This window comes from Scyliorhinus torazame, chromosome 16 (assembly GCF_047496885.1).
Source record: "Scyliorhinus torazame isolate Kashiwa2021f chromosome 16, sScyTor2.1, whole genome shotgun sequence".
Taxonomy (NCBI): Eukaryota; Metazoa; Chordata; class Chondrichthyes; order Carcharhiniformes; family Scyliorhinidae; genus Scyliorhinus; species Scyliorhinus torazame.
In genome coordinates, this window is record NC_092722.1 from 75,573,066 (window position 1) to 75,595,075 (window position 22,010).

A 22,010-nucleotide genomic window follows, 5' to 3' on the forward strand; every position below is an offset into this window, starting at 1 on the left:
TTGACTGGATCTACAGTGAAACCATTACAGGCTGTAAACAGAGATGAGGCCCCTCTCTCTCCGGAAAGGCTGTCAGTGCTGTATTTATGAAACTAGAGTCCTGAATGAATCTACAGTAAAAACCTTTCACTGAGAGCAACGTTTTAAGAGGAGTAAGGTGCTGAAACAAAGACGCTTATTCTTTTACTTGCGACTATTTACCCCTTTCCACCCCTCAGTGTTTGTCTGTCTTGTATGTGTGCAGAGAGTGGGGCCAAGTTAAAATGGGGAATTAGATAATGGTTAACCAATTATACTTACTGCATATTTCATTATAGTTCTTGTTATAAATAAACGATAATTGTGTTTAAATTTACAAACCTGTGACTGTAATTATTGGGCAGGGGTGTCGTAACAAAGCAGCTTCCTCCGAATAGCTTCACTCCAGAGTCCGCAGGCCAACCGATCATGGGGAGTATCGTCTAGTGTCGCAACATCGCAGTATTTTGCAAACCTTCTTAAGGCACAATTAATTGTAAGAAAGGAATTGAAACCTCTCTGCAGTCAACAATGGTCTTGGTGAAATTCGCCCTTCCAGAAGTTTCATTTATTCGCAATAGGACTTGTCGCCCGGTTGCAATGGGCGAATTAAATTGTGCAGCAACTTCTGATCCTGACCAAATTGAGAAAGGTTGCGACCTTTTAAGTCCTCCAGTGTTAGGACCCCGGAAACACTCTCCATTTTGTCACTACATGCCACAGTGACAACAGAAAGAGCTGGGGTGACAGAGAGAGAGTCAAGAGAGAGACCAGCGGGAGAGACCAGCGCTAGAGATCAGAGGGAGAAACAGACAGAGAGAGAGATAACAATCACTACCCAGACTCTCTCCCTTCAAACCCACTCATTCCCTCCTCCACTCCCATGACATTGAGAAAAAGTTGCTCACCTTTCTCCGAGCTTGAGTGGAAACTGCCATCCCGGGACTTCCTCTCAGTCTTCCTGAGGAGAGAGAGAAAAAGAGAGAGAGTGAGAGGGAGAAAGAAAGGGAGAGCGGGACAGAGAGAGAGAGCGGGACAGAGAGAGAGAGCGGGACAGAGAAAGAGAGCGGGATAAAGAGAGAGAGCGGGACAGAGAGAGAGAGCGGGACAGAGCGAGAGAGCGGGACAGAGAGAGAGAGAGTGGGACAGAGAGAGAGAGAGCGGGACAGAGAGTGAGAGAGAGCGGGACAGAGAGAGAGAGAGCGGGACAGACAGAGAGAACAGGACAGAGAGAGAGAGCGGGACAGAGAGAGAGAGCGGGACAGAGAGAGAGCGGGACAGAGAGAGAGCGGGACAGAGAGAGCGGGACAGAGAGAGCGGGACAGAGAGAGCGGGACAGAGAGAGCGGGACAGAGAGAGCGGGACAGAGAGAGAGAGAGAGTGGGACAGAGAGAGAGAGAGAGTGGGACAGAGAGAGAGAGAGAGAGAGAGTGGGACAGAGAGAGAGAGTGGGACAGGGAGAGAGAACGGTACAGGGAGAGAGAGCGGGACAGAGAGGGAAAGCGGGACAGAGAGGGAGAGCGGGACAGAGAGGGAGAGCGGGACAGAGAGAGAGAGCGGGACAGAGAGAGAGAGCGGGACAGAGAGAGAGAGCGGGACAGAGAGAGAGAGAGCGGGACAGAGAGAGAGAGAGTGGGACAGAGAGAGAGAGCGGGACAGAGAGAGAGAGAGCGGGACAGAGAGAGAGAGAGTGGGATAGAGAGAGAGAGAGTGGGATAGAGAGAGAGAGAGGGACAGAGAGAGAGAGAGGGACAGAGAGAGAGAGCGGGACAGAGAGAGAGAGCGGGACAGAGAGAGAGAGCGGGACAGAGAGAGAGAGAGAGAGCGGGACAGAGAGAGAGAGAGCGGGACAGAGAGAGAGAGAGCGGGACAGAAAGAGAGAGCGGGACAGAAAGAGAGAGCGGGACAGAAAGAGAGAGCGGGACAGAAAGAGAGAGCGGGACAGAGAGAGAGAGAAAGTGGGACAGAGAGAGAGAGAGAGAGAGTGGGACAGAGAGAGAGAGTGGGACAGAGAGAGAGAGTGGGACAGGGAGAGAGAGTGGGACAGAGAGAGAGAGAGAGTGGGACAGAGAGAGAGTGGGACAGAGAGAGAGAGTGGGACAGAGAGAGAGGGGGCAGAGAGAGAGTGGGGCAGAGAGAGAGAGTGGGACAGAGAGAGAGTAAGACAGAGAGAGAGAGAGCATGACAGAGAGAGAGAGAGAGAGAGAGCATGACAGAGAGAGAGAGAGAGAGCGTGACAGAGTGAGAGAGCAGGACAAGAAGGGAGGGAGAGAGAGACAGGGACAGAGAGGGAGACAGAGAGACAGAGGCATAGAGGAAGAGAGAGACACAGAGGGAGAGAGAGAGACAGTGGGAGAGAAAGAGGGAGAGAGACAGCGGAACATTAATGGTAAGCGACGCGGCAGGTTGTTACATGAAGTTTGGGTTCACCGACAAGGAAAATTTGGAGAAAAGTGCAGAGGAAAAATAAGGAGTGGTTACTGATCGAGGTGTTAAGATTCAAAACAGAGGTATGAAAGGCAGCATAAGTGTACTTTACCTGAATGCTCGTAGTATTCGGAATAAGGTAAATGAGTTGATGGCGCAAATCATCGTGAATGACTATGATTTAGTGGCCTTCACTGAAACATGGTTAAAGGATGGTCACGACTGGGAGTTAAATATCCGAGGGTATCAAACTATTCGGAAGGACAGAGTGGATGGTAAGGGAGGTGATGTTGCTCTGTTATTTAAGGATGACATCCAGGCAGCAGTAAGGGATGACATTGGTGCTATGGAGGATAAGGTTGAAACCATTTGGGTGGAAATCAGGAATAGTAAGGCGAAAAATTCACTGATAGGAGTAGTCTATAGGCCACCAAATAGTAACATTATGGTGGGGCAGGCAATAAACAAAGAAATAACTGATGCATGTAGAAATGGTACAGCAGTTATCATGGGGGATTTTAATCTACATGTCGATTGGTTTAAGCAGGTCGCTCAAGGCAGCCTTGAGAAGGAGTTTATAGAATGTATCCGCGATAGTTTCCAAGAACAGTATGTAATGGAACCTACGAGGGAACAAGCGGTCCTAGATCTGGTCCTGTGTAATGAGACAGGATTGATTAATGATCTCATAGTTAGGGATCCTCTCGGAAGGAGCAATCAAAATATGGTGGAATTTAAAATACAGATGGAGGGTGAGAAGGTAAAATCAAACACTAGTGTTTTGTGCTTAAACAAAGGAGATTACAATGGGATGAGAGAAGAACTTGCTAAAGTAGACTGTGAGCTTTATGGTGAAACAGTTGAGGAACAGTGGAGAACCTTCCAAGGGATTTTTCACAGTGCTCAGCAAAGGTTTATACCAACAAAAAGGAAGGACGGTAGAAAGAGGGAAAATCGACCGTGGATATCTAAGGAAATAAGGGAGAGTATCAAATTGAAGGAAAAAGCATACAAAGTGGCAAAGATTAGTGGGAGACTAGAGGACTGGGAAATCTTTAGGGGGCAACAGAAAGCTACTAAAAAAGCTATAAAAAAGAGTACGACAGATTATGAGAGTAAACTTGCTCAGAATATAAAAACAGATAGTAAAAGTTTCTACAAATACATAAAACAAAAAAGAGTGGCTAAGGTAAATATTGGTCCTTTAGAGGATGAGAAGGGAGATTTAATAATGGGTGATGAGGAAATGGCTGAGAAACTGAACAGGTTTTTTGGGTCGGTCTTCACAGTGGAAGACACAAATAACATGCCAGTGACTGATGGAAATGAGGCTATGACAGGTGAGGACCTTGAGATGATCGTTATCACTAAGGAGGTAGTGATGGGCAAGCTAATGGGGCTAAAGGTAGACAAGTCTCCTGGCCCTGATGGAATGCATCCCAGAGTGCTAAAAGAGATGGCTAGGGAAATTGCAAATGCACTAGTTATAATTTACCAAAATTCACTAGACTCTGGGGTGGTCCCGGCAGATTGGAAATTAGCAAACGTGACACCACTGTTTAAAAAAGGAGGTAGGCAGAAAGCGGGTAATTATAGGCCAGGTGGCTTAACTGCGGTAGTAGGGAAGATGCTGGAATCTATCATCAAGGAAGAAATAGCGAGGCATCTGGATGGAAATTGTCCCATTGGACAGGCGCAGCAAGGGTTCATAAAGGGAAGGTCGTGCCTAACTAATTTAGTGGAATTGTTTGAGGACATTACCAGTGTAGATAACGGGGAGCCAATGGATGTGGTATATCTGGATTTCCAGAAAACCTTTGACAAGGTGCCACACAAAAGGTTAATGCATAAGATAATGATGCATGGCATTAAGGGGAAAGTAGTAGCATGGATAGAGGATTGGTTACTTAATACAAAGCAAAGAGTGGGCTTAATGGGTGTTTCTCTGGTTGGCAATCAGTAGCTAGTGGTGTCCCTCAGGGATCAGTGTTGGGCCCACAATTGTTCACAATTTACATAGATGATTTGGAGTTGGGGACCAAGTGCAATATGTCCAAGTTTGCAGATGACACTAAGATGAGTGGTAAAGCAAAAAGTGCAGAGGATACTGGAAGGCTGCAGAGGGATTTGGATAGGTTAAGTGAATGGGCTAGGGTCTGGCAGATAGAATGCAATGTTGACAAATGTGAGGTTATCCATTTTGGTAGGAATAACAGCAAAAGGGATTATTATTTAAATGATAAAATATTAAAACATGCTGCTGTGCAGAGAGACCTGGGTGTGCTAGTGCATGAGTCACAAAAAGTTGGTTTACAGGTGCAACAGGTGATTAAGAAGGAAAATGGAGTTGTGTCCTTCATTGCTAGAGGGATGGAGTTTAAGACTAGGGAGGTTATGCTGCAATTGTATAAGGTGTTAGTGAGGCCACACCTGGAGTATTGTGTTCAGTTTTGGTCTCCTTACCTGAGAAAGGACGTACTGGCACTGGAGGGTGTGCAGAGGAGATTCACTAGGTTAGTCCCAGAGCTGAAGGGGTTGGATTACGAGGAGAGGTTGAGTAGACTGGGACTGTACTTGTTGGAATTTAGAAGGATGCGGAGGGATCTTGTAGAAACATATATAATTATGAAGGGAATAGATAGGATAGATGCGGGCAGGTTGTTTCCACTGGCGGTTGAAAGCAGAACTAGGGGGCATCAAAATAAGGGGAAGTAGATTTCGGACTGAGTTTGGGAGGAACTTCTTCACCCAAAGGGTTGTGAATCTATGGAATTCCTTGCCCAGTGAAGCAGTTGAGGCTCCTTCATTAAATGTTTTTAAGATAAAGATAGTTTTTTGAAGAATAAAAGGATTAAGGGTTATGGTGTTCGGGCCGGAAAGTGGAGCTGAGTCCACAAAAGATCAGCCATGATCTCATTGAATGGCGGAGCAGGCTCGAGGGGCCAGATGGCCTACTCCTGCTCCTAATTCTTATGTTCTTATGAGAGCAAGAGTGAGATAGAGAGAGGGAAAGACACAGAGGGAGAGACAGAGGGAGAGACAGTCGTTAATATTTGCTGTATAAGTTCCGAGACAATACCACATGGAATCTGTCCCCTTCTCCATCACTGCCCATTCAGACCTTATTCAGGGAGGGTCTCAGTTTGTACCCTTCCCATCCTTCCCTTCAACAGTCCCTCCCTCCCTCAATCTATCAGTCCCTCCCTCCCTCAGCCTCTTCCTGTGAATAATGTGGGAATTTCAGATGCATTATGGGCATTTGTTGCAGTAAAGGTTAAAAGCCTGGGGTAATAATAATAATAATAATAGCTTATTGTCACAAGTAGATTTCAATGAAGTTACTGTGAAAAGCCCCTAGGCGCCTGTTTGGGGAGGCCGGTACGGGAATTGAACCCATGCTGCTGATTTTGTTCTGCATTACAAGCCAGCTGTTTAGTCCTCTGTACTAAACCAGCCCAATAGAGTAATGTATTTAAGGGGGGGGGGGGGGGGGGGGGAGGTGTGATGAATGTCAGAATTTCAGATATATTGTATTACAGATGTTTGTTGCAGTAAGGGTTAAAAAACCCTGGGTTAGAGTGTGTTTGATTGCTACAATCATGTTTTTAAAATAGATCCTGTTTGAAAGGTTGGGAGCCAGGGGTGTAACTAAACCATTATAAAAAGCTTGGGCTAATGGAATGTTGTCTTGATTAAGGGGATTCCATGTGGAGTTAATTAGATTTCGGCCTGGTGAGGTGATGTTGTTGCTGGGTAGAGCGAAGGCATTTTGCAGAAAGCAGGTCAGTGCAGTTCTGGATGAAACTGTGACCACAAGGCAGGCAGTTTTGCTCTCTGAGATTAACAGTCGTTAAAGTAGTGCAGACTTGTCTAACAAGAGGGAGTTGAAACAAGCTGAGAAGCAACTTCTGAAGACATACAGCCAGAGTTTCTGCATGGGTCTGACAGGAGTCAGATCTTGTCCTTGAAGCAGTGTCAAGAGGTTTATAAAATAATGAGTAGCATTGATAAGGTAGAGAGTCAACATCTTTTCCCAAAGGTAGGGGAGTCTAAAACTAGAGTGTATAGGTTTAAGGTAAGAGGGGAGAGATACACAAGGGTCCAGAGGGGCAATTGTTTCACACAGAGGGTGGTGAGTGTGTGGAGCGAGTTGCCAGAGGCAGTAGTAGAGACGGGTACAATTTTGTCTTTTAAAAAGTATTTAGACAGTCAATGGGAACGCTGGGTATACAGGGATTATGGGCCAAATGCGGGCAATTGGGACTAGCTTAGTGGTAAACACTGGGTGGCATGGACAGGTTGGGCTGAAGGGCCTGTTTTCATGCTGTAAACTTCTATGACTCTTAGAGGTCTCTCTTTCTCAACGAACATCTGTGTAAAGCCAGTATCCCGATGTGCGGTCGGTAGTCACAGTGGATTCGGAGCGGAACATAATATTCACTCACTCCATTAGCCCTCTGTCAGTCCCTCCCGCCTCCCTCAATCCATCAGCCCCTCCATCACTTCCTCCCTCTCTCCCTCAGTTCCTACCTCCCTCAGTCCCACTGTTGCTCCGTCAATCTGTCACTTTCTCCCACCCACCATCAGTCCGCCACTCCTTCCAACCCTCCCTTGTTTCATTACCCCACCTCCCCTTCTCTCCATCACTGTCTACCTCCCGCCATCAGTCCCTCCCTCAGATACACCTGCACTCCATTCCAATTCGCTCCCTCTGAAGGCCCTCTAACATTTCTCAGCACCCCCCATCGAAAGTCCCTCTGACACTCACTCGATCGATCACTCAGTCCCTCCTTCCAAATGTCCCTCGCACACTCATCCCATTCCTCAGTCCTTCCCTTTGAACATCCCCCTGACATTTCCTCATTCCATTCCTCAGTAACCCCCTCTGTCCCAACGCCTCTACTGCTGGAAGGGCTGATCGACCCTGTGGGGCTGCACACCACATGTTCAGCTTACAATTTCCTGGTGGGTTCAATCACATTCAAAGGGAAAGAGAGAAGAGGGCGAGTAGTGCGGGGGAGGAGGGAGGGGGGGATGTTTGTAGAATCTGTCTGTCCAACCTCTGGACCGATTCAGCTTGAACTGAATCTGTGGATGATCTATCCAATTAATCTCGCTCTCTCGTTACCCCCCGCCCGCCCTTAGGGTTTTGGCTCTGCTGATCCCTCTCCTTGCCATCATTTTAATTATTTTGTCCTCCCCAATCTTACATCCCAGTGATGGAGAATGGAGTCCAACCCGCCAGCTCGGAGCACGTTGATGCTCAGCAAGGCTTTTCCTGCAGGATCCATTGGGAGACAGCGTCATGCAGGCCCCCTCCAACCCGCTCCCCTCCACCTCTCCCCCCCCTCAGCCCTTCAGCCATCTCAGACGCATCCCAATAGTTCCACATTCCTGATATTTAACCAACTTCTTAAAACTGTCTGCGGAACCTCAAACCCTTACAACAGCAATTATGTCATCTCCCTGTCATGATATTCAGATAAACATCAGGGTGCAATCACACACACACACTGATGGACAGATCAACGGACCAATCAACACACACGCAACATCACAGCCAATCACCAGTGAGAGCACACGCACTATAAAACAGGGAACACCACAGCTCCCGCTCATTCCAACAGGAGATAACTCAGAGCACCGAGCTCACAGTGCGCCACTCAGACATACACCATGTGCTGAGTGCCTCTCCAAGATAGTGTTAGGGCTGGGTCCACAGGTTAAAGGGTAATGAATGAACCACAGTGACAAGTTTACAGATGTTGTTATTGTTAGTAATAAAACAGTTGTACCATCTGCAACCGTGTTGGTTTGTCTGTGTAGCAGAGCACCCAACACGACATAGTACCAGGATTGGAACCCAGTACCTGTGAGACCTACCTGCACATCCTCAGGAATCCGTCATCCTGCGCCATGGACACATCAGCCCGCCGCAGCCGCTCCAAATCGCTGGAAATCTCGGCGTGAACTGGAAGCTGTTTAAACAGCCATTCCAGCTCTTCCATGAAGCCACAGAAAGGGAGAATGCTTCGGACACCAGGAAGATCGCCCTCCTCCTCTCCACAGCAGGGCAACACGCCATCCACATCTACAACTCCCTGGTGTTCGCGGAAGGTGAGGACAAGACGAAGTACAAGACGGTCCTTCTTAAACTCGAGCAACACTTCAGCGTCGAGGTAAATGAGAGTTTCGAGAGGTACCTCTTCCAGCAGCGCCTGCAGGGTAAGGATGAGCCTTTTCAGTCTTTCCTTACACACCTCCGTATCCTCGCGCAGTCCTGCGGTTACGAGGCCACCTCCGATTCCACGATTCGGGACCAGATAGTTTTTGGGGTCACCTCGGGCCCCCTACGCCAGCAGCTCCTCAAAATCAAGAGCCTCACCCTAGCCACCGCCATCGAAATCTGTGTCCTCCACGAAAACGCGACCAGCCGCTACTCCCAATTCCAGGCGGCCGAATCGTCACAGCAGTGGTCCTACGCGGCCGAATCGTCACGGCAGGGGTCCTACGCGGCCGAATCGTCACGGCAGGGGTCCTACGCGGCCGAATCGTCACGGCAGGGGTCCTACGCGGCCGAATCGTCACGGCAGGGGTCCTACGCGGCCGAATCGTCACGGCAGGGGTCCTACGCGGCCGAATCGTCACGGCAGGGGTCCTACGCGGCCGAATCGTCACGGCAGGGGTCCTACGCGGCCGAATCGTCACGGCAGGGGTCCTACCCGGCCGAATCGTCACGGCAGGGGTCCTACCCGGCCGAATCGTCACGGCAGGAGTCCTACCCGGCCGAATCGTCACGGCAGGGGTCCTACGCGGCCGAATCGTCACGGCAGGGGTCCTACGCGGCCGAATCGTCACGGCAGGGGTCCTACCCGGCTGAATCGTCACGGCAGGGGTCCTACGCGGCCGAATCGTCACGGCAGGGGTCCTACGCGGCCGAATCGGCAAGGCAGGGGTCCTACGCGGCCGAATCGTCACGGCAGGGGTCCTACGCGGCCGAATCGGCAAGGCAGGGGTCCTACGCGGCCGAATCGGCACGGCAGGGGTCCTACGCGGCCGAATCGGCACGGCAGGGGTCCTACGCGGCCGAATCGTCACGGCAGGGGTCCTACGCGGCCGAATCGTCACGGCAGGGGTCCTACGCGGCCGAATCGTCACGGCAGGGGTCCTACGAGGCCGAATCGGCAAGGCAGGGGTCCTACGCGGCCGAATCGTCACGGCAGGGGTCCTACGCGGCCGAATCGGCAAGGCAGGGGTCCTACGCGGCCGAATCGTCACGGCAGGGGTCCTACGCGGCCGAATCGTCACGGCAGGGGTCCTACGCGGCCGAATCGTCACGGCAGGGGTCCTACGCGGCCGAATCGTCACGGCAGGGGTCCTACGCGGCCGAATCGTCACGGCAGGGGTCCTACGCGGCCGAATCGGCACGGCAGGGGTCCTACGCGGCCGAATCGTCACGGCAGGGGTCCTACGCGGCCGAATCGTCACGGCAGGGGTCCTACGCGGCCGAATCGTCACGGCAGGGGTCCTACGCGGCCGAATCGTCACGGCAGGGGTCCTACGCGGCCGAATCGTCACGGCAGGGGTCCTACGCGGCCGAATCGTCACGGCAGGGGTCCTACGCGGCCGAATCGTCACGGCAGGGGTCCTACGCGGCCGAATCGTCACGGCAGGGGTCCTACGCGGCCGAATCGGAATCATCATGGCAGGGGTCCTACGCGGCCGAATCGTCACGCAGGGGTCCTACGCGGCCGAATCGGCACGGCAGGGGTCCTACGCGGCCGAATCGTCACGGCAGGGGTCCTACGCGGCCGAATCGTCACGGCAGGGGTCCTACGCGGCCGAATCGTCACGGCAGGGGTCCTACGCGGCCGAATCGTCACGGCAGGGGTCCTACGCGGCCGAATCGTCACGGCAGGGGTCCTACGCGGCCGAATCGTCACGGCAGGGGTCCTACGCGGCCGAATCGTCACGGCAGGGGTCCTACGCGGCCGAATCGTCACGGCAGGGGTCCTACGCGGCCGAATCGGCACGGCAGGGGTCCTACGCGGCCGAATCGTCACGGCAGGGGTCCTACGCGGCCGAATCGTCACGGCAGGGGTCCTACGCGGTCGATAAGTCACGGCAGGGGTCCTACGCGGCCGAATCGGCAAGGCAGGGGTCCTACGCGGCCGAATCATCACGGCAGGGGTCCTACGCGGCCGAATCGGCACGGCAGGGGTCCTACGCAGCCGAATCGGCACGGCAGGGGTCCTACGCGGCCGAATCGTCACGGCAGGGGTCCTACGTGGCCGAATCGTCACGGCAGGGGTCCTACGCGGCCGAATCGGCAAGGCAGGGGTCCTACGCGGCCGAATCGGCACGGCAGGGGTCCTACGCGGCCGAATCGGCAAGGCAGGGGTCCTACGATGCCGAGCGGATCCTGGCGATCAAATTCCTCCCAGCCCGCGGCCCGGACGAGGGCGGCCATTTCGCGCGCTTTCCACGGCCTCCCGCGCCAAGAGAGACGTCGACGCAGAGGGACATGCACGCGCAGGCGCACTCTACGCACGACCGAACTGCGCATGCGCGGTGGCGCAACGAACGCCATGACGTCACGACGTGCGGCAACTGTGGATCCGCACATTTAAAGCAGCAATGTCCAGCAAAGAACCGACAATGCCTCCACTGTGGCAGGATGGGCCACTACGCTGCCTGCTGCCGAGCAGCTCAACCTGTCAACACTCCCCAATTCCGCCAGCCTCGCAGGGACGTGTGGACCATTCAGCCTCCATACACCGAGTCATACCCTGACGACGTACAGACCGGTGATACCGACGACCGGGAAGCCTTCCGCGTTGCGGTCATTGACAGGAACCGGATGTCCCCAAGTAGGACCCACCAGCCGATGCCAGTGAACAGCGTTAATCCGGGCGATGAATGGTGTGTCAATCCGGGTGATGAATGGTGTGTCAATCCGGGTGATGAATGGTGTGTCAATCCGGATGATGAATGGTGTATCAGTCCGGGCGATGAATGGTGTGTCAATCCGGGTGATGAATGGTGTGTCAATCCGGGTGATGAACGGTGTGTCAATCCGGGCGATGAATGGTGTGTCAATCCGGGTGATGAATGGTGTGTCAATCCGGGTGATGAATGGTGTGTCAATCCGGGTGATGAATGGTGTGTCAATCCGGGTGATGAATGGTGTGTCAATCCGGGTGATGAATGGTGTGTCAATCCGGATGATGAATGGTGTGTCAATCCGGGTGATGAATGGTGTGTCAATCTGGGTGATGAATGGTGTGTCAATCCGGGTGATGAACGGTGTGTCAATCCGGGTGATGAATGGTGTGTCAATCCGGGCGATGAATGGTGTGTCAATCCGGGTGATGAATGGTGTGTCAATCCGGATGATGAATGGTGTGTCAATCCGGGTGATGAATGGTGTGTCAATCCGGGCGATGAATGGTGTGTCAATCCGGGTGATGAATGGTGTGTCAATCCGGGTGATGAACGGTGTGTCAATCCTCCCTATCTCTGTAACCTCCTCCCGCCCGTACACCCCCTCCCTATCTCTGTAACCTCCCCCAACCCCTACACCCCTCCCTATCTCTGTAACCTCCTCCCGCCCCTACACCCCTCCCTATCTCTGTAACCTCCTCCAGCCCCTACACCCCTCCCTATCTCTGTAACCTCCTCCAGCCCCTACACCCCTCCCTATCTCTGTAAGGTCCCCCAGCTCCTACACCCCTCCCTATCTCTGTAAGCTTCCCCAGTCCCTACACCCCTCCCTACCTCTGTAATCTCCTCCAGCCCCTACACCCCTCCCTATCTCTGTAAACTCCTCCAGCCCCTACACCCCTCCCTATCTCTGTAACCTCCTCCAGCCCCGACACCCTCCCTATCTCTGTAAGCTCCTCCAGCCCCTACACCCCTCCCTATCTCTGTAAACTCCTCCAGACCCTACACCCCTCCCTATGTCTGTAAGCTCCTCCAGCCGCTACACCCCTCCCTATCTCTGTAACCTCCTCCAGCCCCGACACCCTCCCTACCTCTGTAACCTCCTCCAGCCCCGACACCCCTCCCTATCTCTGTAACCTCCTCCAGCCCCGACACCCTCCCTACCTCTGTAACCTCCTCCAGCCCCGACACCCTCCCTACCTCTGTAACCTCCTCCAGCCCCGACACCCTCCCTATCTCTGTAACCTCCTCCAGCCCCTACAACCCTCCCTGTCTCTGTAAGCTCCCCCAGCCCCTACACCCCTCCCTACCTCTGTAACCTCCTCCAGCCCCTACACCCCTCCCTATCTCTGTAATCTCTTCCAGCCGCTACACCGCTCCCTATCTCTGCAACCTCCTCCAGCCCCGACACCCTCCCTACCACTGTAACCTCCTCCAGCCCCGACACCCTCCCTACCTCTGTAACCTCCTCCAGCCCCTACAACCCTCCCTGTCTCTGTAAGCTCCCCCAGCCCCTACACCCCTCCCTACCTCTGTAACCTCCTCCAGCCCCTACACCCCTCCCTATCTCTGTAACCTCTTCCAGCCCCTACACCCCCCTACCTCTGTAACCTACTCCAGCCCCTACACCCCTCCCTACCTCTGTAATCTCCTCCAGCCCCTACACCCCTCCGTATCTCTGTACGCTCCTCCAGCCCCTACACCCCTCCCTATCTCTGTAAGCTCCCCCAACCCCCCTCCCTACCTCTGTAATCTCCTCCAGCCCCTACACCCCTCCCTATCTCTGTAAGCTCCTCCAGTCCCTACACCCCTCCCTACCTCTGTAACCTCCTCCAGCCCATACACCCCTCCCTACCTCTGTAATCTCCTCCAGCCCCTACACCCCTCCCTATCTCTGTAAGGTCCCCCAGCCCCTACACTCCTCCCTATCTCTGTAAGCTCCCCCAGCCCCTACATCCCCTCCCTATCTCTGTAAGCTTCCCCCAGCCCCTACACCCCTCCCTTCCTCTGCAACCTCCTCCAGCCCCTACACCCCTCCCTACCTCTGTAATCTCCTCCAGCCCCTACACCCCTCCCTATCTCTGTAAGGTCCCCCAGCCCCTACACCCCTCCCTATCTCTGTAAGCTCCCTAGCCCCTACACCCCTCCCTATCTCTGTAAGCTTCCCCCAGTCCCTACAGCCCTCCCTACCTCTGTAATCTCCTCCAGCCCCTACACCCCTCCCTATCTCTGTAAACTCCTCCAGCCCCTACACCCCTCCCTATCTCTGTAACCTCCTCCAGCCCCTACACCCTTCCCTACCTCTGTAATCTCCTCCAGCCCCTACACCCCTCCCTATCTCTGTAAGCTCCTCCAGCCCCTACACCCCTCCCTATCTCTGTAAGCTCCCCCAACCCCTACACCCCTCCCTACCTCTGTAATCTCCTCCAGCCCCTACACCCCTCCCTATCTCTGTAACCTCCTCCAGCCCCTACACCCCTCCCTATCTCTGTAAGCTCCTCCAGCCCCTACACCCCTCCCTACCTCTGTAACCTCTTCCAGCCCATACACCCCTCCCTATCTCTGTAATCTCCTCCAGCCCCTACACCCCTCCCTATCTCTGTAAGGTCCCCCAGCCCCTACACCCCTCCCTATCTCTGTAAGCTCCCCCAGCCCCTCCACCCCTCCCTATCTCTGTAAGCTTCCCCCAGCCCCTACACCCCTCCCTACCATTGTAACCTCCTCCAGCCCCTACACCCCTCCCTACCTCTGTAACCTCCTCCAGCCCCTACACCCCCCCTATCTCTGTAAGGTCCCCCAGCCCCTACACCCCTCCCTACCTCTGTAATCTCCTCCAGCCCCTACACCCCTCCCTATCTCTGTAAGGTCCCCCAGCCCCTACACCCCTCCCTATCTCTGTAAGCTCCCTAGCCCCTACACCCCTCCCTATCTCTGTAAGCTTCCCCCAGTCCCTACACCCCTCCCTACCTCTGTAATCTCCTCCAGCCCCTACACCCCTCCCTATCTCTGTAAGCTTCCCCCAGCCCCTACACCCCTTCCTACCTCTGTGATCTCCTCCAGCCCCTTCACCCCTCCCTATCTCTGTAAGCTTCCCCCAGTCCCTACACCCCTCCCTACCTCTGTAACCTCCTCCAGCCCCTACACCCCTCCCTATCTCTGTAACCTCCTCCAGCCCCTACACCCCTCCCTACATCTGTAATCTCCTCCAGCCCCTACACCCCTCCCTATCTCTGTAAGGTCCCCCAGCCCCTACACCCCTCCCTATCTCTGTAACCTCCTCCAGCCCCTACACCCCTCCCTACATCTGTAATCTCCTCCAGCCTCTACACCCCTCGCTATCTCTGTAAGCTCCCTAGCCCCTACACCCCTCCCTATCTCTGTAAGCTCCTCCAGCCCCTACACCCCTCCCTATCTCTGTAACCTCCTCCAGCCCCTACACCCCTCCCTACCTCTGTAACCTCCTCCAGCCCATACACCCCTCCCTACCTCTGTAATCTCCTCCAGCCCCTACACCCCACCCTATCTCTGTAAGGTCCCCCAGCCCCTACACCCCTCCCTATCTCTGTAAGCTCCCCCAGCCCCTACACCCCTCCCTATCTCTGTAACCTCCCCCACACCCTACACCCCTCCCTCCCTCTGTAATCTCCTCCAGCCCCTACACCCCTCCCTATCTCTGTAAGCTCCCCCAATCCCTACACCCCTCCCTACCTCTGTAAGCTCCTCCAGCCCCTACACCCCTCCCTACCTCTGTAACCTCCTCCAGCCCCTACACCCCTCCCTATCTCTGTAAGCTTCCCCCAGTCCCTACACCCCTCCCTACCTCTGTAACCTCCTCCAGCCCCTACACCCCTCCCTATCTCTGTAACCTCCTCCAGCCCCTACACCCTTCCCTACCTCTGTAACCTCCTCCAGCCCCTACACCCCTCCCTACATCTGTAATCTCCTCCAGCCCCTACACCCCTCCCTATCTCTGTAAGGTCCCCCAGCCCCTACACCCCTCCCTATCTCTGTAACCTCCTCCAGCCCCTACACCCCTCCCTACATCTGTAATCTCCTCCAGCCTCTACACCCCTCGCTATCTCTGTAAGCTCCCTAGCCCCTACACCCCTCCCTACCTCTGTAAGCTCCTCCAGCCCCTACACCCCTCTCTATCTCTGTAACCTCCTCCAGCCCCTACACCCCTCCCTACCTCTGTGACCTCCTCCAGCCCATACACCCCTCCCTATCTCTGTAAGGTCCCCCAGCCCCTACACCCCTCCCTACCTCTGTAAGGTCCCCCAGCCCCTACACCCCTCCCTATCTCTGTAAGCTTCCCCCAGCCCCTAAACCCCTCCCTACCTCTGTAACCTCCTCCAGCCCCTACACCCCTCCCTCCCTCTGTAATCTCCTCCAGCCCCTACACCCCTCCCTATTTCTGTAAGCTTCCCCCAGCCCCTACACCCCTCCCTACCTCTGTAACCTCCTCCAGCCCCTACAGTCCTCCCTATCTCTGTAACCTCCTCCAGCCCCAACACCCCTCCCTACCTCTGTAACCTCCTCCAGCCCCTACACCCCTCCCTATCTCTGTAACCTCCTCCAGCCCCTACAGTCCTCCCTATCTCTGTAACCTCCTCCAGCCCCAACACCCCTCCCTACCTCTGTAACCTCCTCCAGCCCCTACACCCCTCCCTATCTCTGTAACCTCCTCCAGCCCCTACACCCCTCCCTACCTCTGTAATCTCCTCCAGCCCTTACACCCCTCCCTATCTCTGTAAGGTCCCCCAGTCCCTACACCCCTCCCAATCTCTGTAACCTCCTCCAGCCCCTACACCCCTCCCTATCTCTGTAACCTCCTCCAGCCCCTACAGTCCTCCCTATCTCTGTAACCTCCTCCAGCCCCAACACCCCTCCCTACCTCTGTAACCTCCTCCAGCCCCTACACCCCTCCCTACCTCTGTAACCTCCTCCAGCCCCTACACCCTCCCTACCTCTGTAACCTCCTCCAGCCCCTACACCCCTCCCTATCTCTGTAAGCTTCCCCCAGCCCCTACACCCCTCCCTACCTCTGTAACCTCCTCCAGCCCCTACACCCCTCCCTATCTCTGTAACCTCCTCCAGCCCCTACACCCCTCCCTACGTCTGTAACCTCCTCCAGCCCCTACACCCCTCCCTATCTCTGTAACCTCCTCCAGCCCCTACACCCCTCCCTACCTCTGTAATCTCCTCCAGCCCCTACACCCCTCCCTATCTCTGTAATCTCCTCCAGCCCCTACACCCCTCCCTATCTCTGTAACCTCCTCCAGCCCCTACACCCCTCCCTATCTCTGTAACCTCCTCCAGCCCCGACACCCTCCCTATCTCTGTAAGGTCCCCCAGCTCCTACACCCCTCCCTATCTCTGTAAGCTTCCCCAGTCCCTACACCCCTCCCTACCTCTGTAATCTCCTCCAGCCCCTACACCCCTCCCTATCTCTGTAAACTCCTCCAGCCCCTACACCCCTCCCTATCTCTGTAACCTCCTCCAGCCCCGACACCCTCCCTATCTCTGTAAGCTCCTCCAGCCCCTACACCCCTCCCTATCTCTGTAAACTCCTCCAGACCCTACACCCCTCCCTATGTCTGTAAGCTCCTCCAGCCGCTACACCCCTCCCTATCTCTGTAACCTCCTCCAGCCCCGACACCCTCCCTACCTCTGTAACCTCCTCCAGCCCCGACACCCTCCCTACCTCTGAAACCTCCTCCAGCCCCTACAACCCTCCCTATCTCTGTAATCTCCCTCAGCCCCTACACCCCTCCCTACCTCTGTAAGCTCCCCCAGCTCCTACACCCCTCCTTATCTCTGTAACCTCCTCCAGCCCCTACACCCTCCCTACCTCTGTAACCTCCTCCAGCCCCTACACCCCTCCCTATCTCTGTAAGCTCCCCCAGCCCCTACACCCCTCCCTACCTCTGTAACCTCCTCCAGCCCCTACAGTCCTCCCTATCTCTGTAACCTAATCCAGCCCCCTACACCCCTCCCTACCTCTGTAAGCTCCCCCAGCTCCTACACCCCTCCTTATCTCTGTAACCTCCTCCAGCCCCTACACCCCTCCCTATCTCTGTAACCTCCTCCAGCCCCTACACCCCCCTACCTCTGTAACCTCCTCCAGCCCCTACACCCCTCCCTACCTCTGTAATCTCCTCCAGCCCCTACACCCCTCCCTATCTCTGTAAGCTCCTCCAGCCCCTACACCCCTCCCTATCTCTGTAAGCTCCCCAACCCCTACACCCCACCCTACCTCTGTAATCTCCTCCAGCCCCTACACCCCTCCCTATCTCTGTAAGCTCCTCCAGCCCCTACACCCCTCCCTATCTCTGTAAGCTCCTCCAGCCCCTACACCCCTCCCTACCTCTGTAACCTCCTCCAGCCCATACACCCCTCCCTACCTCTGTAATCTCCTCCAGCCCCTACACCCCTCCCTATCTCTGTAAGGTCCCCCAGCCCCTACACCCCTCCCTATCTCTGTAAGCTCCCTAGCCCCTACACCTCTCCCTATCTCTGTAAGCTTCCCCCAGTCCTTACACCCCTCCCTACCTCTGTAATCTCCTCCAGCCCCTACACCCCTCCCTATCTCTGTAACCTCCGCCAGCCCCTACACCCCTCCCTACCTCTGTAACCTCCTCCAGCCCCTACACCCCTCCCTACCTCTGTAACCTCCTCCAGCCCCTACACTTCTCCCTATCTCTGTAACAGCAGAGGGCATTAGAGCGGAGCTGCTGATTGGCTCTTGTGGAGGAAATTTGCATACGCCCTTGTGCTCACCCTAACTTGAAGGTGTACCTGAGCAAGAGACCCTAGCTGTTCAAGTGAAGACAAGCATCCAGCAGAGGGCAGTAGATCAGAGCTGCTGATTAGATGTTGCAGGGGAAATTTGCATACATCTGTGTGCTCACCCTAACTTGAAGGTGTACCTGAGCAAGAGACCCTAGCTGTTCAAAAGGAAATGAAATGAAATGAAAATCGCTTGTCACAAGTAGGCTTCAAATGAAGTTACTGTGAAAAGCCCCTAGTCGTCACATTCCGGCGCCTGTTTGGGGAGGCAGATACGGGAATTGAACTGTGCTGCTGGCCTGCCTTGGTCTGCTTTCAAAGCCAGCGATTTAGCCCAGTGCTAAACAGCCCCTTCAAGTGAAGACAAGCATCCAGCAGAGGGCAATAGAGTTGAGCTGCTGATTGGCTGTTGCGGGGGAAATTTGCTTACGTCCGTGTGCTCACCCTAACTTGAACGTGTACCTGAGCAAGAGAGCATAGCTGTTCAAGTGAAGACAAGCATCCAGCAGAGGGCAGTAGAGATGCTGATTCACTGTTGCGGGGAAATTTACACACGTCCGTGTGCTCACCCTAATTTGAAGGTGGTTTGTGGAGGAGCTGTTGTCAATTGACACTTAAACCCGAAACACTTCTTCAGTGTTTCCCTCCCTACCCCCTCCTCTTACCAAAAAAATACAACTGCTGTAAAGATCAAGAGGAAGGTTCGAGGGCAGGTAGAAGTAGAAAGAAGTTGAACCGTGACGTCACAGCCTGCAGGTAAGGGATTGGCTGGTGACTGGTGAGTAGTTTTTCTTTTTTTTTTCATTTTCCCTCAGGTGTTATTGTGCGGGGCACAGAAGTTGCTGAGTGAGTGCTTGCTGAGAAGGGGAGTGAATAACAGGTAAGCTCCTTCTTTCTTTTTCTTTTTTTTATCTAGAGGGGATGGCAGGGAAGGTAGTGCAATGTTCCTCCTGCAGAATGCTTGAGGTGAGGGACGCGGACAGTGTCCCTGCTGATTTCATCTGTGGGAAGTGCACCCATCTCCAGCTCCTCAGAAACCGTGTTAGGGAACTGGAGCTGGAGCTGGATGAACTTTGGATCATTCGGGAGGCAGAGGTGGTCATAGATAGAAGCTTCAGGGATGTAGTTACTCCAAAGAATAAAGATAGATGGGTGACGGTGAGAGGGGCTGGGAGGAAGCAGTCAGTACAGGGATCCCCTGTGGCCGTTCCCCTTAGTAACAAGTATACCGCTTTGGATACTGTTGGGGACGACGACTTACCAGGGGCAAGCCATGGGGTACAGGTCTCTGGCACAGAGTCTGTCCCTGTTGCTCAGAAGGGAAAGGGGGAGAGGAGTAGAGCATTAGTCATTGGCGACTCCATAGTTCGGGGGACAGATAGGAGATTGTGTGGGAACGAGAGAGACTCGTGGTTGGTGTGTTTCCTCCCAGGTGCCAGGGTGCGTGATGTCTCGGATCGTGTTTTCGGGATCCTTAAGGGCGAGGGGGAGCAGCCCCAAGTCGTGGTCCACATAGGTACCAACGACATAGGTAGGAAAAGGGATAGGGATGTAAGGCAGGAATTCAGGGAGCCAGGGTGGAAACTTAGATCAAGGACAAACAGAGTTATTATCTCTGGGTTGTTACCCGTGCCACGTGATAGCGAGACGAGGAATAGGGAGAGAGAGCAGTTGAACACGTGGCTACAGGGATGGTGCAGGAGGGAGGGTTTCAGATTTCTGGATAATTGGGGCTCATTCTGGGGTCGGTGGGACCTCTACAAATGGGATGGTCTGCACCATGACCAGAGGGGTACCAATATCCTGGGGGGGGAAATTTGCTAATGCTCTTCGGGCGGGTTTAAACTAGTTCAGCAGGGGCTTGGGAACCTGAATTGTAGCTCCAGTGTACAGGAGGTTGAGAGCAGTGAGGTCATGAGTAAGGTTTCAAAGTTGCAGGAGTGTACCGGCAGGCAGGAAGGTGGTTTAAAGTCTATCTTCTTCAATGCCAGGAGCATCCGGAATAAGGTGGGTGAACTTGCGGCATGGGTTGGTACCTGGGACTTCGATGTTGTGGCCATTTCGGAGACATGGATAGATCAGGGACAGGAATGGTTGTTGCAGGTGTCGGGGTTTAGATATTTCAGTAAGCTCAGGGAAGGTGGTAAAAGAGGGGGAGGGGTGGCATTGTTAGTTAAGGACAGTATTACGGTGGTTTGATGAGGACTCGTCTACTGAGGTAGTATGGGCTGAGGTTAGAAACAGGAAAGCAGAGGTCACCCTGTTAGGGGTTTTCTATAGGCCTCCGAAAAGTTCCAGAGATGTAGAGGAAAGGATTGCAAAGATGATTCTGGATAGGAGCGAAAGCAACAGGGTAGTTATTATGGGGGACTTTAACTTTCCAAATATTGACTGGAAACGCTATAGTTCGAGTACTTTAGATGGGTCCGTTTTTGTCCAATGTGTGCAGGAGGGTTTCCTGACACAGTATGTAGATAGGCCAACGAGATGCGAGGCCATATTGGATTTGGTACTGGGTAATGAACCAGGACAGGTGTTAGATTTGGAGGTAGGTGAGCACTTTGGTGATAGTGACCACAATTCGATTACGTTTACTTTAGTGATGGAAAGGGATAGGTATATACCGCAGGGCAAGAGTTATATCTGGGGGAAAGGCAATTATGATGCGATGAGGCAAGGCTTAGGATGCATCGGATGGAGAGGAAAACTGCAGGGGATGGGCACAATGGAAATGTGGAGCTTGTTCAAGGAACAGCTATTGCGTGTCCTTGATAAGTATGTACCTGTCAGGCAGGGAGGAAGTGGTCGAGCAAGGGAACCATGGTTTACTAAAGCAGTCGAAACACTTGTCAAGAGGAAGAAGGAGGCTTATGTAAAGATGAGACATGAAGGTTCAGTTAGGGTTCTCGAGTTACAAGTTAGCTGGGAAGGACCTAAAGAGAGAGCTAAGAAGAGCCAGGAGGGGACATGAGAAGTCTTTGGCAGGTAGGATCAAGGATAATCGTAAAGCTTTCTATAGATATGTCAGGAATAAAAGAATGACTAGGGTAAGAGTAGGGCCAGTCAAGGACAGTAGTGGGAAGTTGTGCTTGGAGTCCGAGGAGATAGGAGAGGTGCGAAATCAATATTTTTCGTCAGTATTCATACAGGAAAAAGAAAATGTTGTCGAGGAGAATACTGAGATTCAGGCTACTAGATTAGAAGGGTTTGAGGTTCATAAGAAGGAGGTGTTAGCAATTCTGGAAAGTGTGAAAATAGATAAGTCCCCTGGGCCGGATGGGATGTATCTTAGGATTCTCTGGGAAGCTAGGGAGGAGATTGCTGAACTTTTGGCTTTGATCTTTAAGTCATCTTTGTCTACAGGAATAGTGCCAGAAGACTGGAGGATAGCAAATATTGTCCCCTTGTTCAAGAAGGGGAGTAGAGCCAACCCCGGTAACTATAGACCAGTGAGCCTTACTTCTGTTGTGGGCAAAATCTTGGAAAGGTTTATAAGTGATAGGATATATAATCATCTAGAAAGGAATAATTTGATTAGAGATAGTCAACACGGTTTTGTGAAGGGTAGGTCGTGCCTCACAAACCTTGTTGAGTTCTTTGAGAAGGTGACCAAACAGGTGGATGAGGGTAAAGCAGTTGATGTGGTGTACATGGATTTCAGTAAAGGGTTTAATAAAGTTCCCCACAGTAAGCTACCGCAGAAAATACGGAGGCATGGGATTGAGGGTGTTTTAGCAGTTTGGATCAGAAATTGGCTAGCTGGAAGAAGACAAAGGGTGGAATCGGAGTTTGATGGGAAATAGAATGTCAAATCCAGATAGAATCAGAGCTTG

The 22,010-nt window shown here is 53.5% G+C and overlaps 1 protein-coding gene across 1 annotated transcript in view; it reads right to left on the minus strand.

The window, feature by feature from the left end:
- LOC140392265 (ephrin type-A receptor 2-like) overlaps positions 1-22,010 on the minus strand; it is a 192,767-nt gene that overhangs the window by 48,481 nt on the left and 122,276 nt on the right. Inside the window, exon 9 of the mRNA XM_072477581.1 lies at positions 927-979. Within this exon, the coding sequence (XP_072333682.1) occupies positions 927-979 (53 nt within the window). The remainder of the gene's footprint in view (positions 1-926; positions 980-22,010) is intronic.